The 16,013-nt window shown below is 36.2% G+C and overlaps 1 protein-coding gene across 8 annotated transcripts in view; it reads left to right on the plus strand.

Moving 5' to 3' along the window:
- Positions 1-16,013, plus strand: part of ANO4 (anoctamin 4) — a 119,465-nt gene that overhangs the window by 54,846 nt on the left and 48,606 nt on the right. For all 8 annotated transcript variants that reach the window (XM_032688342.1, XM_032688343.1, XM_032688344.1 and 5 more), the window contains 4 exons: positions 637-768; positions 9,396-9,502; positions 11,361-11,416; positions 11,963-12,084. In XM_032688342.1, coding sequence (XP_032544233.1) covers positions 637-768; positions 9,396-9,502; positions 11,361-11,416; positions 11,963-12,084 — 417 coding nt within the window. The remainder of the gene's footprint in view (positions 1-636; positions 769-9,395; positions 9,503-11,360; positions 11,417-11,962; positions 12,085-16,013) is intronic.

A 16,013-nucleotide genomic window follows, 5' to 3' on the forward strand; every position in this document is an offset into this window, starting at 1 on the left:
ACTGCACTTGTAGTTAAATCTGCCCTTTCTCCAGCTTGATCATAGTGTGCTTTCACCTTCCAAATGTAAGAATCTGCATAGCAGTCACCTGCTAACCTGTACACTGAGTATGCTGGTTTCATGGAGGTTGTAGAATTGCAAGAAACTGCAATTGAACCAAATGAACAAAGTAGCCTATTTTTTAATAGCATCAGTTACAAGGTAAGAATCTGTACAGAGAGCAGTAAAGGGGTGTAACTTGGTGGGGTTTAGCTGTCAAAGATCTCTGTCACAGTATCCAATGTTCTAATGTTTAGATGTCCAAAATCTACTGTGTCAATTAAACCTGAACTTTAAGCTACCTGAAAAGCTGAGAAATAAAGGTTTAGAGACATGCCAGGTGCTTACTGGGCTTAATAAGATTATAGCAGCAAGTACCATCAGCAGTGTCGAAACAAAATAAGATGCTCCACTGCTGAAAGCTGATTATTAACAGTTAAGTTCAGCGTGTATAATTTGGTCTACCTCAAAAAAAGTCAACAGACATTGCATCTTTTCTAGTTGTAAATATTAAGTGGCCTGGTTTGACAACTTGTGCTCAGTAATATAGTGACAAAAACCATTATTTCAAATGCTCACACTTTTCATGTGCTGCAGGATCGAGAAACAAATAAGCAGGTTCCGAGGATGGTTGCCCAGAAAGCCAATGAAACTGGACAAGGAAACACTGCCAGATCTGGAGGAGAATGACTGCTATACTGCTCCATTCAGCCAACAAAGAATTCATCAGTGAGTATTTTATTACAATGGCAAGATGAAAACTTTTCCTTCTGGATACACCTTTGAAAAAATCAATTTCTTAGTTCATGTCTTAAAGACTAGTGCCTTCATATTAGTTCTTTGTCACAAAAAGGGAGAGAGTCTGCATTTCTCTTAATTAAAGGTCCAGCTCAAAGTTAAAGAAATCTGTGGGAAAGTTCCTTTTAATTCACTGGAATTTCAAATACATCCCTAAAGTAGTCAAACAGCCATTTTCTCTCAGGTCAGAATTGCAGTTGTTCTTTTTAACTTAAAGATGTGATTAAAACTTCTTTTCTTAGCACTTCTATATCTTTAGCATAATCAAAATTAGTCCTTCTAGCACTGATGGTTGAAATACCGATATGGCATTTCATTCCTAGTTATGACTGTAGAAAAAACAGAACTCCAAAGAAAACAGACAATGTCAGGTTTTCTGTGTTTCACTTTCACTTTTATGGAAGCAAAACAGCTTGCAAAATGCCAGTGTTTAGACCTATCAGTATAAACCAATAGGTCTGATCAGACACTTTTCCAAGCATACCAGTGTTGCACCAATGTCACTGACAAATCATTTGACTACAAGAAGCCTTTATTCACTTGCAAAATGCAGAACAGAAAAAGCTCCACATGACTTTCAGTGCTCATGTTGAATTTAAGGGGTGTCAAATTTTGGATGTCTTATGGGTAGTTATAGTGTTTGTGATATGGGAAAGAATTGTTACCTGAGAGCAAAACCACAAAGAATAGGCAGCACTGACAAGGATACTAACAGAATGAATTACAGGTAGCTCAAAGCCAAAATTCTGAAATATATGTTTTTATTCAAGGAGAAGCCAACTTCATAGTGCTCTAAAATGCCTCACATTGAATGAATAATCTTTCAGGGGTTGGATGTATTAACTGCAATAAGAATGAATAACATAAACCTCTACCACAAGTAGTGTCTTTCCAACAGCAGAAAAACAAGAACAGGTGCAAAACTCCAGGGAAATTTCAGTAGAAGCCTGTTTGATAATTGAGCAAAAAGATGGGTCAGTTGTTGTGCCCTGCAAGATGAAGAGTAGGTGCAAGTTAGTTTGAGAGTAGACTAGTGATAATAAAAAAATTAATAAATTGGGACAGTATTAATATTTTTATTAACAGTAATATTAACTGCTAACTTTCTGTAAAATTACTGCACATAAGAAAGGGGTTCGGTATTTTTTCATGGCTGAAAGCAAAATTGACATATATGAACCAGAATATTTTTTTCATTCTTCTACCTGGCTCATGTTTGTGTTTGTAAACTGGCATGAGGGATTTATTAAGTACTGTGTTAGTTTCATTAACACTCCTGCTGTTGCTTGGCACTTCTTTTACATAATTGCAGACTTGGAAGCTTTACTCCCCAACAGGCCCAACATTTTCTGTTTTACTTTCTGCGTGTAGTCTTCTTTTCCTTTTTTGTGGGGACTGATAAAATATTGGCTGAACTATCCTCCTTCTCCCAAAAGATTCCTGCTCTGACAGCAATTGTGTTCCTATCATGCTCCAGCCTGTTGGCTGCATCTGTCTTGTTTTGCTTCACTAGAATTTTGAAATACAGTGACTTGTTCAATATTTGTCTAGTGTGCTGCATGCAGATGTTTTAATTTTCAATCCAGAGAACCACAATAATGTTTTTAGGAATGTGAATATAAGATAAATAAGTTAAATAATTACTGAAATTCTTGAGATGCTGAAATTAAGAATTGCCATCTACGGTAATGTTATGATAATTCAGCATGCATTTTGTCAACAGTAAGAAAAGTTCATACATTTTCATATTTGGGGTGGTTAAGGCTTTGTTGCAGTGTTCTTGCCATATCATATTGCCGTTACAATGCAGTTATAATGGAGGCTACATAATTGTCATAGGCAGTTACTTATGGAGTTGGGTCAAGAATCCCTTATTTCTTCCATTCTTCATAGCTTCAGATGTTTTTCACATCATCAAAGAACAGGCAGTTTATCTTTTGTGATGTAGCCACAGCTTTTGCGTGTAGGTCTCCAGTCTGATACAGAGGATGTTTATCACATGGTCTGAGTACAGTCTTCATTTATGATAGCTGCTTTTAAAAGCATGGAAAGACAGATGACTGACAATACTTACAATTCAGTGTCTAGGGAGGAAAATAGTTAAGAGTAAACCCAACAATGGTTGATCAGTCCTTTTTTCAATAGGAACTAATATTTTTTAAGTACTGATGTGTAAGGAGCACGGGCAGTTTTAGTAGGTCTTGATACGATCGTCTTTTTTTTTCTTGCGTTTTTCTTTCTCATTCAGATGGAAAAAGGCCCAATGTGGAGAAAGGCTAGCTTTCTGAAAAGAATTGTTTGTTTTAAGAGCTAGTTGTCCATCCTCCCTTGAAAACAGACAAAGAAGAAAATACAAGAATGACATTTGTGAGATGTGCCTAAATATGTTTTGCAGCATGGCTTCAGGTTTTCTTTCACAGCGATTATGGCATGACTTATAGGGTATATCCCAAAACTGTCAGTACAATAGAAAACCAAAATTCATCTTATTTCTTAAGTAATAGGAAATCTCTTTTTGGAGGAAGGAAGTTCTACACGACTTTTTTTTTTATTTAATTGTGTGGAATACAAAATGATAATTTTTGGGGTAGACTTCTAAGTAGTGTCTCTTTCCTGCAGCCACAACTTGGAAAAGATTTTATTTATAGCAAAGCATTTATTCCGAAAATTATCAATTACAAGAATGCACGATATGTGAAAAATGTTTTCCCTCAGACATGATTAGATGTTTTTCTACTACATCTTAGTTATTTTATGTAGTGAGCTGCTAGTCAATTGGGAATAGTAACAGTAGCAATTAGCTGCAATTTCTTAGGTAGCTGTATGTTAGCTAGGAAAATACTTTTAATTGCTGTTTAGAGATTTCTTTTGAAGGCAATAAACTCTCTGGTTAAGTATTAGTTTAATATATAATTCAATAAATCACTTAAATATTTATTGCTTAATGAAAATCAGATTAAAAATTTACACAATTAGGAGGACTAATATAGTACTTGGATTAATTAAACAAAAAATGACCCTGTTTACCAGAGATTAATGGAGTGATTCTCATTTGTACTATGTCCTCTTGTGGTACATGAGGGCCTCGTTCTGTATCTTTTTCACATTTCCAAGATATGTGTCTCTCAGGGTGGAGTTACTTTTTAAGCTTTCTCTGATTTTCAAACTGATCTTAAAAAATCCCATCTCTACCAAGATGATCTATGCCCATATTCCCCTGAGCTACCTCACCCCAAAATCATGGATGGATCAGGGGGCTGCTGCAATTAGAGACAAGGCACAGGACTGCATGGACACTTACTTATTTTGAACCAAGGTGGTCATTCTTGTTTTTAAATACATCTACAGTTTAAAAACTGTATGTTGATAAATGGCTTTTTATAAATGGGGAATCACAGTTCTGTAAACCCTGCTCTCAAACAAATCTTTGTGCTACCAAACATTGCCCTGCAATGGGTTTTTTAAATTCTCTCTGATTCTGGAAGTTTTAATTGCCTGATAAATGAAATGAAACACAGCATCCCTGAAAAATACATTAAATTCATTCTATCTCAGATGAATATTTCTGAATGAACCAATTTAAATTAAGAAGTCATCTGGAGAAGACTGGTCTGGGGGAATGGGCAGAGGAAGATGGAAGAGAGGTTCAGCACTTTCATGACTCTCTATTTTACTTTGGCACTTTTGAGGCTGTGATGTGCCAAATTGGAAACAGAGAGCGCCACTCTGTCTGAAGACATTCTTCATCCCGTTTTAGGCATATGATAAGAAAAATCCCCAATAACCATTAATAAACATTTCCTTTTAGATAAACAAAAAAAATTTAAGTTAAAAATTTTAAGTTAAAAGTCAAGCAAAATGAAAATAAAGAGCAAGTGCTCGTAATATACCCGCTTTCATACAAATAAAGTATAGAAATGTGTGGTAATATTCTCACTGGAATACTGCAGGCTTATCTTGTTGCTGCTACTACAGCTGATGATTTACTTTCTCTGATGTTAAATGAGCTAAAAACCTGCTCTTGCCTCAGTCAACAACAGGTAACTAGCTTCAGTTATTTACCTGGGAGTACACAGAGTTGGGCATTTTTCCTGTGCTAAAGAATGCACCACTCATACAGTGATTACTACTTTGGACAACATCTGTGCTCTTAGTTTGTACTGCCTCCAGCAGTAGGCATTTTCTTGGAACACCCTCTTAGGTACAGTAAGTGTCTGACATCAAATGTTTCAGTGTCTGTGGATCCCATAGAGCAAAGATGCACATTGGTAAGTCCATGCATACATCCTCACTTTGTAGCTTTGTAAACAGACCACGACTGGTCAGTTTTCGGCTTGTGTATCTTACCAGTACAGCAGAAAGTAGCCTTTTCCTGCCTTTTGCTTCCCCAAAATAATTTGAAAAGTAAACCCATTTTTTTTCAAATGGGTTTTCAAATATTCAAGAGCTAAATTTACCATTAAGGAGTTTGTACAACCTGCAAAATTACCAAAGAGAATGTATGAACAGGAATTCACTGGTAATTTGTTCTTGGTTGAATTTACACTAATTTGAGGCCTTTCTTTAGTCAACAGTTTGCTGTGCTTTGTTATCCATGGAAAGATAGTTTGAAGTTTCCAGTTCAGAGTCTAATTAAGAAGGCTACAAATAGAATTTCAAAGCAATTAACCTTCACTGACTCTTCATGCCTCTTACAGTGTGAACGTAAGAGCAATTTTTCCACATTGGCATTTTTAAAGAGAGTTTAATTAAGACTCAGCTGTGGCACCTTTCCTCACAGAAGTACTCTCATTATCTTCATTGGGATTTTCCTTTTGAGTAAGGACACCTCACACAAATAAGACTTACAGGACCAGGCTAATGGCTATAGCTGTTGTGAGACAAATCACTGGCTTTATCTACATATATATTAACTTCATGGCTAATAAAAATTATAGTCTATTAATCCTTACTTATTTTTTATCTTACAAATGAGGCAACAAAGCAATAAAAACCTTCAGTGAACTGTCTCATAAATAAAGCCTAAGCCCTTACTGAGCCTGAAGACAAGCTGTATTGCTCTTACGAATATTCAAATCCTTGAGCATATTGAAAATCTAACAAGGGCAGCAGAAACAGAATGGCTGAGTAAAATGTTCCATCTTATAGCAACAAAGGTTAAAAAACTCACTAGAAAGCCTCTGCCTTATACAGTTTCTAGCTCAGTAATGTCTGATAAATGTTTACGTGCGCCTAGTTTGAAAATGTCCTCAGCTCTGGCCTCTGTGAACTGAAATTTGAAGTGTGAGATTCTTCATAGACTGAGAAAATCTTTCTCTGAATTCTTTATTGGATGCTGTAGACCATGAAATAGCCTTGATGGCTATTCTGTGAATATGGATTTACCAGAGACATTCAGAAATAAGACAACCTGGAGCACAAAAATTTCTGAGAAAGAAATGTCCATGGAAGGAAAGGGTAGTGGTTGAAAGGGGGTCCTACACTGAGCTGCCTGATTCTCACCTGACAAGAACAATTCCTCTGATTTTTGAGATAAATTGAAACTTCCCTGGCATTGCCCTAATTTATGTCAGCCTCTAACTGGGATGTTGGACACTTGATATTCTCATATCAAGTTGATATTCTCATATCAAGTTGATATTCTCATATCAAGTTGGATACTTGAGATATTCTCAGCCTTTCGGTGCCTTTCGCTCATGTCTGCCTATTTTTGTTTCCTGTGCCAGAGGTCCCTACCCCCTTGATTATGCTGATGCTGGTATTTGTAGGACTACTCTACAGACATTTTCACAAAAAATACTGAGTATTTGAGTTCAGTAAATGAAAAAAAAAACCCACAAGATTTTTTCATTCAAAAATAAGTGAGGATTATTATTATTTGAGGGTGTTATTATTTATTATTTATCACATACAATTCTATCCCAAAATAATTATATTGTTTGGGAAGGGCCAGGACATCCAGAGGACTCATTTTGGCACACCATTTTGACCTTTGTGGAACACTAGCATCTCTTCTCACCCATGTTTTTATGAGTAACCTTGGAAAACGCTGAAGGACACGTTCTTGGCCTACTCTGGTCATGGAGAGTCCTTCATCTCCTCTCCAAACCTCTCCAAACCTCTCCTCTCCTCCTCCTATCCTCAGATGCCTTTTACTGGCACCAGACTGGGCAGGACAGAACCTCTGCAGCTCATATACTCACACAGTTTTAGGACTGCTAGTTCTGGAATATGCACAGTTCTTCATGGCAGTTATTGTCTGAAGTGTTTACATCTGATTCACAGCCACATTTGGTTATTTCTTTTTGGCCACATGAGATCAAACACAAATGATTTACAAATGAATGAAAATGACTAAATGTTTCTTTAAACAAGTAATTTTTTGTTTATTTTGTTGGAGAGATTTTAAGTTTGCATAATCTTTTATTTTGGATTTGTGACTCATGAAAATAGAAGGGTCTACATGGAAATAAAACTATTAAACAACTTCCCCAGAAAAGCTGCTGAAATGGCTACCTCTACTTGCAGTATGAGATAGTCACGATAACAGATGAGCAAAATAACCTTATATCACAAGGAGAATAGATCAAGGTGTTACATGGTTCCACCTTGCCAGTTTCGCAGATAAGGTGATCCAATTCTCAGTTGAACCCTACAAGAACTCATAGCTAAGTTAGAACAACAATTACTATTTTGATTTCATAAGTTATCTTTACAGTTCTTTAACATTCAATGCTGTCTGGGAGGCAAGATCTTAGAAAGTCAGTCAGTAAAAGAAAATTAAAGAAAGTGTAAAAATCTGTAATTGTTCATTTCTGGTTTACTACTGTCTTTTAATTTGTTTCTGCTGTTACTGAAATAGCCTAACACAGAGTCTCAGCTTCAGCTGGAAACAGTGCTGCTCTACCTGCTTCGGAGTTTAGGTTGTTTTTTTTAGTATAATTTCCTTAAGCATTAGGACTTACATGACAACACTATTTTTTTTTGTCAAAATACTTCTAATACTTATTATTTTACATACTGGTTATTTTTAACTAAATTTGGTAAAGGCGTAGCTGTGAAAGATAAGCACAGTCATATTTTTCAAGTAACAGCAGCTCGAAATGGAATAGTGGCCTGAAACTTTCCTATACAGAAAAGGCTGTGATACACCAATTGAATTTGCTGTTTGGTAGCAGTCCATTGGTAAATCACATACCAGTGTGATCGGATAATATGCATAAATCAAATCAGTTTCAGTAGGTACTGTAGGAGATGTATAGGACTTTGGGAATAGTAGGGATGTGGAAGGAAGCCAGAAATACAGTACTGAGTAGATTGCAGACACAAAAACCTGTGAGTATCTGGGGTGTAGCAGAAAAGGAGACATGAGATAGTAACCTCTAGAAAACCAACGTTCTTTTGTTCTGATGCTCTTGGAGCAACTTGTCTTTTATACTTTTATTTTGGGATTTTTTTTTTACTACTTGCCTTTGAAGTGGAACATAACGAATTTACACATTGTATTGTATTGAAAATTCAGCAGAGAATTTTGGTAATAAAGAGGGATCATGTGGAGTCCTCAAAGTTCACAAGTTGGATTCCTTCTATGTTTTTTCAAATTACTGTGGAGGTGCAAAGCCACAGATTATTTCCCATGGATAAAGATTCATTCTGAAAAAGTAAATTTTCTTTTGGGTAATATTACCTGAGGGTAAAACTGAGCAGTGTATCCAATGGTGTGCAGAAAAGAAGGTGATACAGATCCATGACAAGCTCCCTATTAAGAAGATCTTTGTTAAGGTCAGATTTGTTTAGTGTGCTGTCCTACAGGTTTATCTCTCTATGACATGTCTATGACTTTAACATTTTATTTATCAGTATATTCAGTTCTGCAGCTCTTCACCAACACAGAGGAGGGAAACAACCTTAACTCCTATCCAAATGTTTTTTTGTTTTGATTTGGTTTGGGTTTTTTATTTTTTTATTTTCCTGGACTCATCACAATTCTGTCTAAACTGTTGAACCTGCATTCATACATAACTGCATAAGTAGCCCCTGAAAGCTAATTTTTTATTTTATTTTAGCTTCCAGGACCAAATATAGGAGTATATAATACTTTCAATTTTTAACATAGTGTTTGATTTTCAGTAAGAGCGGTTTATCAAGTAGATGTTTCCATCTGACTCTTAATGGTAAAGTATAATTAAAAAGCCTGAAATATAAATCAAATGTGAATTTCTACAGCTGAACTTACAAATGTTATGTTTTTGCAAATTTTGTGCAAGTATTCTGTAGTTTTCAATGAATTATCTAAAAATTATGCTTATCATGATGAATACTTAAATATCTTCTATCTTTCTCCAGTCTTCTTCATGTAATTCTTTGTTAGAGAATGAATGCTGTTACTGACATTACTTCATCTGGTGAAGTGTCTCAATCTAGTGTCTTTAACTCTCCTTGTACTTCTTCACATACTGTAGATTTTTAGTGTGCTATAAAAAGTAACGTAACTAAATATTTGCCTTACACGTGCTACTATGTATTTCTGAGATGCCTTTTTTTTTATTTTCATGCAGCTTCATAATACACAACAAAGATACTTTCTTCAATAATGCTACAAGAAGTAGAATTGTACACCATATCTTACAAAGAGTGAAATATGAAGAAGGGAAAAACAAAATTGGTAGGTACTGAACAATGTGCTTTTAAACATGAGTTTAAAAAAAGAGAGAAGTCTGCCTGGGCTAAGAACAGACTACTTTTCTTCCTTTTTAATCACCCCAGTTTTGAGCTGTTTACATCTCACCTACTGCTGTTGTAGCGGTTTTGCCTGGAAGATGTGATCATTTCCCTGTAATTTCAGGAGGCTGTGACAGGCATATGTCGTCACATGGGATTTATCACCTCTGCAAGGGAAGAGGCTGATTTAAACTGGAAATATGAACATATTACAAGCAGTGGAGAAGCAGATAGACTCATGCAGGAAAACTTTTACTCCTCCATAAACATGTATTTGGAAGGATGGCAAGATTTGTGCTGCTGTACGTCTCAGCCTATAGGGCTTCTCCCTGGATACCTGTCCATCCCTAAGAGAGATGAAAAGTACTGTATCTCTGTAGTTGCTGTAGTTCAAAAGGGAATTTACCACTGATGTCCTAAGTGCAAAAAAATGCTGTGCATAACTGTGGCTTCACTTTCAAATAGTGAGTGGAGTGGGCATTTGTAGCAGCACATATGCAGGTCTAGGAGAGCAGGCAGTGACAGAAGAGGGATAGAATACGGAACAGTGGCTGCCTTCTGTGATACAGAGCACATGCTACTTGAGTACCACATAGAGAGTGTGGCATCACAAATGTAGAGGCAAGCCCAGTAAAAATCTGCAGCCTATTTAATTTCCCTGCTGTTTAAACCCCACCTTTCCCGAAGAGGACGAGAATTATCCCAGAATGTCACTTTTTTCTTTCTTTTTCAGCCCCAGGGATGAGGGCAGCAATAGCTTAAGCAGAGCAGCCATTGCATCTAGTACACACACTTGCAGTCCCTGCCTACCTCAAGATCCCAATCTCCCTCACATATCAACTTGTGTTGTATGTACAATGAATACAACCTTGCAGTGATCACTGGGTAGAGCAAAGGGCAGCTTGGCTGTACAGATTTTGCTTTTCTGCTGGAGACATTGGGAGAAAGCATATTCTACCAGACAGATACTGATTGAAAGTGGTATTCACATTGAATTAGTACATCTCATTGCTGTGTTCTTTCTGCTATCGGTCCCTTGTGAATTAGGAAAGGAATCAAGACTCTATGCCTCTTGGTCAATAGGGTTCAAATGCCGTCAGGCTATTAATCTCAGTATTTTGGTTTGCATTTGCTGGTAACTCTGCAATCCTATTTTGGTGAGTTTCCAAGTGAAAAACACCCATATCTCAGCAAGCATTATTATTTATCTTAAGGCTCTCATTAAAGAGGGAAAAGGCCTGAGTGAGTGGGGTGTACGTCCCGTTTGTTTTCTGATCTTGTACTGCTGCAGCCTGTCTTCCTGTTCTGTTTGTTCAGCAGCTTTCATAAGACATAAATTGAACATATTTTAGAAAGTTGTTAACATATGGAAATTCAGAGTTTCAGTTGCTTTAGTGGCCTGCAGTTTAAAACCATAAAGATCTCCCCTGAAGTTTTCAGCTCCCAAGATATGCAGCCTTTCATCTAAATAGCTTTCTTAGACCATATTTTATGAGGTCAAACTTCAATCCTGCTGTGAGGTTTCCAATTTCACTGAAGTTACACTAAATGTGGATATGGAAAATGAATCTTTAAACCTCTAGCATAATAAATTGTAGATTCTGATTAATATTTGAACAAGTCTTTGTTTGTATTATATCATAGTTATCAAAATCTATAAAAGAATAATTTTTCTACATGTATCTTGTACTGTCAATGGACTTCAATCTTCATTTAGCCAGTTATTATGAAAATGTGCTTTGTTTTTACCTAGCAGCTTTTCTACTCCTATTGGTAAATAATGGAATACTTTTGATTCTTAGGTCTGAATCGATTGCTCAGTAATGGCTCCTATGAAGCTGCATTTCCTCTTCATGAGGTATTTTTCTCAGGCTTTTTTTCTTTTTCAACAGACATTTTCCACAAATTTAATCCTTAATTGTATAACCATTTATTCTCAATCTTATTAATGTTATTACTCTCTTACATTCTGTGTCTGCCTCTGACATACCTCCCGTTTAGCAATGCTTTTTCCTTGAGAAAAAAATGGGGAATTTTTCTTGTAAAAAGAGATGAGTAAGGAGAGTTGTTCTGGATCTATTCTGTAAAAAGTATTTGTGTTGATAAATCAGTATATTTTGAGAGGGGAAAAAATATCATGTTCTGTTTTGGGTTGTTTTTTTTTTTTTGAGATTCTGCAATTTATCACCATTGACTTGAATATCATTTATTGTAAATTTCTTAGGAAGAATAATCTCAAATCTTAGTGAAGTCAGATGATAATTTTTTTAATGTCATGTTTAGCTTTCAGAGTACAAATACAGAGTTTACATAAATTGTGTTATCCATACTGATAGTGAGAGAGATTTCTTAAATATTCTTTTTTTACTGGTGTTGTTCATTAATGTCCAGATTTGTATTTTAGGGAAGTTACAGAAGTAAGAATTCGATAAAAACCCATGGGGCAGAAAACCACAGACACTTGCTCTATGAGTGCTGGGCTTCCTGGGGAGTGTGGTATAAATACCAGCCTCTGGATCTTGTAAGGTAGGACTTATCTGCTTTTACTTTGTCACATTGTAGGTGCTTTGAGAATAGGTTATCTCACATCTGACAAAACCATGAAGAGCTCAATTAATTCATGTCATTTTTAAAATCTGATCCTGAGGTCATGGGACTCCATTTAGTTCATGGTGCCACTACATCCAAAGAAATATCTATAGAGGAGTTTGTAGGAAGGCCCAAGAGTGAAGGGAGTTTCTTTCTAGAGTTTCCTGATACCATAACTTCTAATGAACAGATTACAAAATATTTAAGAGAGAAAAAAATGAAGAGAGAAATCTGTGGAGGCTGGATATACTTGGTTACATATCTGTCTGCTAGAGGAGTTCTTCCTCCTCAGAGCATGGCTTTGGCGAAAAACAGGCTCTCGTTGACTAAAACTTCTTTTTGCAAAAGTGGAACCACAGAACAGGCTCTGGATGAAGTTCCTCCATGCTTACAAATGGCACAGAGCAGAGCTTACTGTCATGGAGTATGCTATGTGTTCAGCAACGCTAGTGGTTGAAGTCTTCTCTGTGCCACCGCCCTTCAACTCAGATCAGTTACGTCATCGCTGTCCAGATTTGTATTCATTTTGGAAGTAGCCTGCAAGGAAAAAACTCTGAGAAAGCTGAGATGTGATTCCAATTCTTATAGCCCTTTTAAATAATGTTTTCAAACAGGCTTTAATGTACTAATAGAGGATTACATGTTTTTAGTGCATATAGAGAGAGCCAAAGCCTTTACTGATCATATTGACAGAAGTATTATTGAGCATTAATGGACTTTTTCTACTAAGAGAGAAATATTGAGCTACAATGGCCTATTAATAAAGTGTTCAGATGTACCGGGACTACTAAAGACATTGATACACTGACTATCAGGAAGGGTTATCCAGAGCATGCAATCAGTCCAGCATATTAATTTCTCCTTTCATAAGTCCTGTAACTAATAGAAATCTTTGCTTTTATTTATTCTCAAAATTGTTTCCAGATGAAAGATTTGTAGAGGGTGGCCCTCAAGATAGACAGTGTTACCAATTAAGGCTATATAAAACTTATCCATTTCATGAAACAGAAGGTGCTCAATTTCCATCCATAAAAAGTTCCCAGAGAAATAAAAAAAAAGTTTTACTGAGCCGTGTAATTTTTTTAATGCTTTACAAAGTAATGTATCAGCCCTCATAATTTAGTCCCAAAAGCTTCTTATTTCTTTTTTAATACATTGCACTCATAACTAGAAATATGGAATTTCTGTCAAATCATGTGATGGAAATTGCTGATTTATGGAGGAGCCAACAGTTATACTGAAGGGTTTTTTTACTTCTAATTTCCTGGTATACAATAAGATGTTAATATCACCATATAAACAACTTATCTTCTGTAGTTTTTTTTAATCATTTGTCCATGGTGGTCAAGGCTACTGTTCTTCATCAGCATTTCTTGTTTGTGAAAGTGCTGTTGAGGCAATATCTGGTGTTTGGATTAATTTGCTGATCTAGCATCTGAAAGGGGCTTTTAAGTATGGCAATAAATAGTAACAGAACAAGCAAAGTTAGAAACATTCTAACATTCTAAGTTCTGGACCTTGGTAGCAGCCTTCTTGAATAGCCTGGGTTTAAAGTTTAACATTTTTTAAGAAGCTTTAGGTTTTCATCTAACAGTTTTTTCCAAATCTATTTTACAAAAAAAAAAAAAAAAAGAAGGCTATTGAAAGAGCAGACCCACTAGCTGAGGTCATGAGTGTACTGTCGTTGTTCAGAGCATGTGTTTAGCCAAAGAGAAGAGGGGCAGGGGGAGTTGTGAGATTCCCTGAGCACTGACAGCAGGCTGAGTCTTGGAAGCCATCAAACTCAGAAGGGTTCAAGGCTACAGCCCCAGCATGGCTTGCCATTTGCTGCTGGAACACATCCTCCGCTTTGATGAATTCACTGAAGGAGGGGTGACAAGAAAGGGAAGGGAATTCCTTTTTCTTCTCACTTCACAGATGCTGGATTACTCGCATTTCCTTAGCTCCTGCCAAGACTTTGAATTCTCTGAAAATTCAGCAGGAGCTAAGCAAATGCGAGTAATCCAGCATCTATGAATGAATCTTTCATGTCTACTGCCACTCCCAGCAGTTCACATGTCTATTGAGCTGGAGATTTTTTCTTGAAGAACTGACAACACCAGTGAGACCAGCAAGTTGTTCATTTCACTTGGCAGCATCTCAGCAGGCATACTTTAAACAGAAGCTTTTCTTTAGCACCAGTTCTACAGCAGGAGTAACATTTTTTTCCCCGTAACAACAGCTGTGTGGTGTTGTGCTTGAAGGGTATGGTGTTGTCATCTGTACAAAAGGAGTGGATGGATTTTGATTCTTTCCCAGACATCTGGCCAGAACTTATGCCTCTAGTTGGCATTATGTTTTAGAAAGACTAAGGAGTAAATTAGATGCAGATAGTATAATTATCACATTACTAGATATGATATTTCTACCAAGTTGCCACAATGGTAAGTGTAATTTTTCATACTTCTGTGCTATTTTATTTTCCTAAGATGTTAAAATGAGGTTTCCATCTGCTGTGCTGTCAATTTGGTGAATCTCAGATTGCATTTAATCTCATCAGATGGCTGATATGGAGATAATAGTCCCTGGAAATAAATGCGAAAAAGACATTTGAGGGGAATTGCATGATCCTGCTTTCACTCTGCTTTGAAACATGCGGCAGTATGAAGAAACAGACTTGGCATAATTTGCAAAGCCATTCTCATTAATCAACAGATGTAGTACAATGATTTTAATTATACTTCTCTCGGAATTTAATATCCATAGTTACTTTACAAGTATAATTTAAGATCCTTAGAACTGATAATAATTGGAAGGAAACAAAATCTATTATATTTATATGCTCTGGGACCATGTAAATCAATGGAAACAGTTGAAGTGATTCCTGGGGGCTTTGGATCACCTCCTTCACACTTCTGTGCATAGCTGCTTCCCTCTAGATTGTGCACAAATTGCTCCTGCTGCTGCTTGTGCATGTTATTCACAGGACAAAAAGGGAGGGAGAAAACTATATTTTTTAAGTGATTGTAAAGCTACTAAAATGAATCTGAAAACAAAACTAATGCCTCAGTAACTTGAATTTTGCTCCATGTTTACATTAAATGTCTTGATCTCAAACTGACCACACCCTTTCAATTTCCTGTCAAGCTTTTCTCTACACCCCATTGCTTCTGACATGGGAGCTTCATATGTCCAAAACACTTGCTGGAAAGCTCTAGTTTCTGTGATGTAGAAAATTCTGTACAGGATTTCATTCTGACCTGCAAAAGGGTTAATGAAAATAGATAGGTTCTTGGCTTGAGCCCAAACCTGTATATTTCTAGATCCATGATTTCCTTCCGGGCATCCTGAAAGCAAAATATTCTATAATGAAGATCATTAACCACAGAATAATCCAATACCACATTTCATAGGTCTGAAATTAGACGCTGAAGCTTAACCCTGTCATTATTATATTATTATTATTATATTTTCAAAAATATGCCTTATTGATAAATACTGAGATTGAAATCTTGGCCCAGTTAAATCATAGTTCTACCATTGGAATGAGGTGAGAGCATAGACAGAAAGCAGTATTGAGGTGATAGTGTACAGGCTAGCATACAATTGAGAAGCTAAAATTATTTTTTTATCATTATTTTAATGGTACAGCATATACAGGAATTGGAGAGATAGATTATTCTATCTCGTGCTTGGGGGTTTTTTCATGTCTTTGTTTTTTAGGTTAGTTGTGGAGAAAATTTTATGTGGGAGAACCATCAAAGAATCAAACATTTTTTTTTCTTTCCTCATTAATAATCTGAAAAATCGGATAGTAATAAATTAGCAAAATTAAAAGAATACATGAATGTTATCAATGCTGGAAAAGTTCAAAGAGACCTTCAAAT

Source organism: Chiroxiphia lanceolata, chromosome 5 (assembly GCF_009829145.1).
Source record: "Chiroxiphia lanceolata isolate bChiLan1 chromosome 5, bChiLan1.pri, whole genome shotgun sequence".
Lineage (NCBI taxonomy): Eukaryota > Metazoa > Chordata > Aves > Passeriformes > Pipridae > Chiroxiphia > Chiroxiphia lanceolata.